Here is a 4,662-nt window from a genome sequence, read left to right as displayed (position 1 = left end):
ACCGCCGGCCCACCTCTGGACGCCGCCGCCCTACATCGACCTCGTCAGCAATGGCGACGACGAGGACACCGGCGACGGCGACGGCCGCGACGAACGGGCTACCTTTTCTTTAATGTTAATTATGTCGAAAACTAGGCCGTTTTGTGACCGTGAAAAACTGGACCTTTATTAATTTTTACTTATTAATGTTTTAAGCTTTTTAAACCGAGTTTACTTATTTTTAGTTGAATTTTTTTTAAAAAAATCAAGTCCGACGGGGACATAATTTGGGATGCGGCCGCGCGGTGGACACACGCACGATTCAACGGACAGACCGGACACGAACGAACTCATTGTCGTTCCAAACGGACAAAATCCGATCAAATCGGATGTCCGTTTAAGGTCGTGCGGTGGAGTTGGCCGGAGATCCGACATGAGCACGAAGCAGAACAGTGCGCGCCCGGGTCGTCCTGTCCGGCGTGCCCTCAATCAGTCAGTCAGCTCACCGGCGGCAACCGGTGCACGGCGGCTGGCGCCGTGGAAGTGGAAGTGGAAGTGGAACCCATCCGTCCGTTGCTCCTCACCTCCCCAACCAACCCCGCCCGCTCCCGTATTTAAACCCCCAACCGGTACCGGCGAGCTGCCGTGTGCCGGCTTCCGTCCGCCCACCCATCTCGGCCCGGTTATATACGCCTCCCCTACACGCGTCCCACCAACAAACCGTGGCCGTGCACTCACACAGCGAGAACTCGCGAGCTTGCACGCATACCCAGCTGTTGCGCGGCGCGGTCGGCATGGGGCTCGAGGGGGAAGCGACGGCGGCGGTGCACGGGCACCGGCTGTCGACGGTGGTGCCGAGCTCGGTGACGGAGGTGGAGGGGTACGAGCTGGGGGACGCGGACCTGGCGTTCCGGCTGCACTACCTGCGCGGGGTGTACTACTACGCGGCCGGGGAGGTGGTGCGCGGGGTGACCACCAAGGTGCTCAAGGACCCCATGTTCCCCTGGCTCGACGCCTACTACCCCGTCGCCGGCCGCGTCCGCCGCCCCGCCGACGACGCCGCCCCCGCCGCCGCCGAGCAGCAGCAGCAGCGGGGGGAGGCCTCGCGCCGGCCCTACGTCAAGTGCAACGACTGCGGCGTCCGCATCGTGGAGGCCCGGTGCGAGCGCGCGCTCGACGACTGGCTCCGCGACGGCGCCGTCGACCGCGTCCGCCTCCTCTGCTACGACAAGGTGCTCGGCCCCGAGCTCTTCTTCTCCCCGCTGCTCTACGTCCAGGTAATTAAACCGTCCGCCGTTCATTGATTCTCCCTCGCTCGCCTCCAGTCGCCACATCTTTCTTCCATCGATTAAACAACGGCAGCTCGGCCGTTGAATCTCCGGACTGGTTCTTGACGCGGGATAGGATTAGATAATCTTCGAGACGTAGCTTTCGGTGTGGTTCGCGGCTGCGAGTGCGGCCATCAGAAATTTATGCCGGAGCCGGGCATGGACCTCAAAATCGGAAGCCATTACTGCGCCGGGGCTAGAATCAGGTCGCCGGGACTGGGAGCAAACTGATTGCTGCTTCCTAGTACTAGTTCCTGGAGGCATTTCATTTCGACCCCGCCTTTCTTTAAATCGCTGCTACTCATCAGGGATCACGCGAAGCAAGTGAGGCGGCTTCAACGGTACGTAGTGCATGATCAGAGTTTCATCCAAAACAATTCTTCGTCCAAAACGATCAGAGTAGTAGCAATGGCGATGCACGGGATCAAACGGAGGAAAACTGCACGAGAAATTTTGGCATGTGAAGTGAAGGTGAAAACCGAAGTAAAGCGGTGTTCCACTGTGCAGATCATGTGGGATTCAGCATGCACCATTCATTGCACCCGTACCGCGCGTAGGTCTGCCAATCGGCGTCGGCAGCGCTAGTTGGAGTAGTATTAACTGCACCACGTCCGCACTGCTGAGACAAGAACCCGTGTCAGTGCGACTTGGCCGTCTGGTTCAATTTTCCTTGCAATCTGAGATTCATGACTACCCCGTACTACTCCTATACATCTCAGCTGCCTACTTCTCTCGGGTTGAATTCCAACCCCCACCATCAATCTATTATCATACACCAAAGTGAACAAAACGATCGGCCTGAATCTGATCCCACCAACAATTGGTGCTTGAAATGCTTGGTCCATAGTCCCGGGGCAGCTAGGGCTACAGTCCCAGTCCTAGTAACAACATCGCTTGCAATTCCTTCTTATAAAGTATAAACAACCATAGAGATTTGTCACTCAACATAGCACAACCCCAGGCGTAACCTGCTTCTAACTCCGCCACTGAATTCAGTAACACGCTGTGTCCCTGAACTTCACCAGCCAAGTTATTTACTGAGAATATCCAATAATAACCAGTTCGGTAAAAACTATCTTTCCAAGTTTCAGAAAGGTCTCAAAAGAATAGAGCATGTCGAGGAGATAGTTCTCTACTGACATTAAAATTCCAAGCTGAAAAACAGATTTCTTCATTAAAATAGTTTCCATCGCAACTTGGATTTCCATCGGATATTAATTCTCTCGTTGCTTGAAATGCATGGTCAATCGGAGTTCAAGAACACGCTGTATTCCTGAACTTCACCAGTGAAACGCCTAAGCTACCAAGCCAAGTTAACCATGCGTGTGTTCATTTTCACCACAGTGAACCCTATTAATAGAGAGCGAACACTTGAACTGAAGACGACCGAACACTCGGGGCTGAAGTCGCCGGACGATGGCCATTGAAGGATGCGTGCGCACTTGCAGTCAGAATAATGTTTCATGGATCGCCGTCGGTGCCGGTGGTGCTTTATGATCGGCTTTGCCATGTTGACGGAGTAGGACCACCGTGTCCCAACTTATGTGGCCAAGTCGTCCTTCTAGTTTCGGTCCCAACCTCAGCTTGCTTGGCCAAATGGCTGCCAACTTGCTTTCTTTTCGCCACCGTATGCTTCTTCGATTTTATTTCAACTTCTTGGATCTTGTTCTGTACTCTGTTTTACCACAGTAATTTATTCAGCAGCACCAAGTTTTAAAATTGACAGCGCTTATCCTGACTGACTGAGCTCGCAGGTCACGAACTTCAAGTGTGGAGCGATGGCGCTGGGGTTCAGCTGGGCGCATCTCATCGGCGACGTGGCGACGGCGACGACCTGCTTCAACCACTGGGCAAAGATACTGGGCGGCAAGACGCCAGACGCCGTCACCGTCAACCCCAGGAACGAGCCGCAGGACCGCGCCCCTGCCGACGCCGCCGTGCCGCGCTCCGTGAAGCCGGTCGGGCCCATCGAGGACTACTGGTTTGTCCCGGCTGGTGTCGACATGGCGGGCTACTCCTTCCACATCACCGAGCCGATGCTCACGAGGCTGCAGCAGCAGCAGCAGCAGGAGCCAGCGGCGGCCGGCGGCGCCTTCGAGCTCATCTCGGCGCTCCTGTGGCAGACGGTGGCGAAGATCAGGGCCGGCAAGGAGGTGAAGACGGTGACGGTGGTGAGGAACGACATGTCGGCCAGGAGCGGCAACTCCCTGGCCAACGAGCAGAGGGTCGGGTACGTGGAGGCGGGCTCCCCGCCGGCCAAGACCGACGTGCCCGAGCTGGCGGCGCTCCTGGCGAAGGACGTCGTCGACGAGACCGCGGCGGTGGTGGCCTTCCCGGGGGACGTGGTCATCTACGGCGCCAACCTGACGTTCGTGGACATGGAGCAGGTGGACCTGTACGGGCTGGAGATCAAGGGGCAGCGGCCGGCGCACGTCGAGTACGGCCTGGACGGCGTCGGCGAGGAGGGCGCCGTGCTGGTGCAGCCGGACGCCGACGGGCGCGGCCGCGTCGTCACGGCGGTGCTCCCCAAGGACGAGGCGGAGGCCCTCCGCGCCGCGCTCGGCAGCACGCTCCTGCACCCGGCTCCCTGAAACTTCAGTTGGGTGGTAATCAGAATATCAGATGGCACGAGCTTACCTTTGATAGTTTTCGAGCGTGGTTTCCTGAGGTTATTTCGGTGATCGATGCGGGTGTGGTGTGATTGGCTGTGTGTGCGGTACGAACGTAAGATGTTACCAAATAAGTTGCTCCAATAACTTATGAAAAATGTACTGTACCCGGGATTGCAAGAATACATGATTGCAATAATTTGTCAAACTAGTTTAGAATATGAAAATAACTTGCTTGGAGGGAATTGCTTGGTCTATTGGTGTGTTTTTTTTGGCTAAGGCATAGCGTTGGTTGTGTATGACTTTCCTTAAAAAAAAGGAATATCGACCATGTCACATATAGATGTAAAACTAATTTTTGTAATTGGTTTGCTTCTTTTTTTTCTTTGATTCTTTTTTTCTAGTGCTACGAAAAAGAGAGGATATGCACTGCTCTCATGAGGAATCAAACTCGGTATGTTGGGTTCGTGGTTGATGGATAACAGGTCTGGTTTCCTCCTTCGACGTCTTAGTCGTGGTAGGGTGTCAGATCTGGAGCTCGATGGCGTGTGTGGGGTGTTGCTCCGGTCTGTTCGTTCAACGACAATGGCTTCATCTTTCGTGAGCTACCTTGGAGGTCCGCAAAGCTGCATATCAGCGATGGAGCCGTGTCAAGCTCGGGTGAGGAGGTGATCCGTTATTTTTTTCCTTTGATGGATGCTATGATGGTGTCGGAGACAGGTGACGGATGTTGGTGTCAAGCTCAG

General features: G+C 55.2%; 1 protein-coding gene across 1 annotated transcript; it reads left to right on the top strand.

Moving 5' to 3' along the window:
* The first annotated feature begins 617 nt into the window (after positions 1 to 617).
* On the top strand, positions 618 to 4,161 carry LOC123427645 (protein ECERIFERUM 26-like). The gene is made up of 2 exons (XM_045111735.1): positions 618 to 1,256; positions 3,062 to 4,161. Exons 1-2 carry the CDS (start codon positions 774 to 776, stop codon positions 3,896 to 3,898), a joined length of 1,320 nt encoding a protein of 439 aa, XP_044967670.1. The 5' UTR covers positions 618 to 773; the 3' UTR covers positions 3,899 to 4,161.
* Positions 4,162 to 4,662: the final 501 nt, after the last annotated feature.

The sequence above is a fragment of the Hordeum vulgare genome, chromosome 2H, assembly GCF_904849725.1.
Source record: "Hordeum vulgare subsp. vulgare chromosome 2H, MorexV3_pseudomolecules_assembly, whole genome shotgun sequence".
NCBI lineage: Eukaryota > Viridiplantae > Streptophyta > Magnoliopsida > Poales > Poaceae > Hordeum > Hordeum vulgare.
Note: the sequence above shows the minus strand (reverse complement) of the source record. Positions and strands in the feature narration are given on the sequence as shown.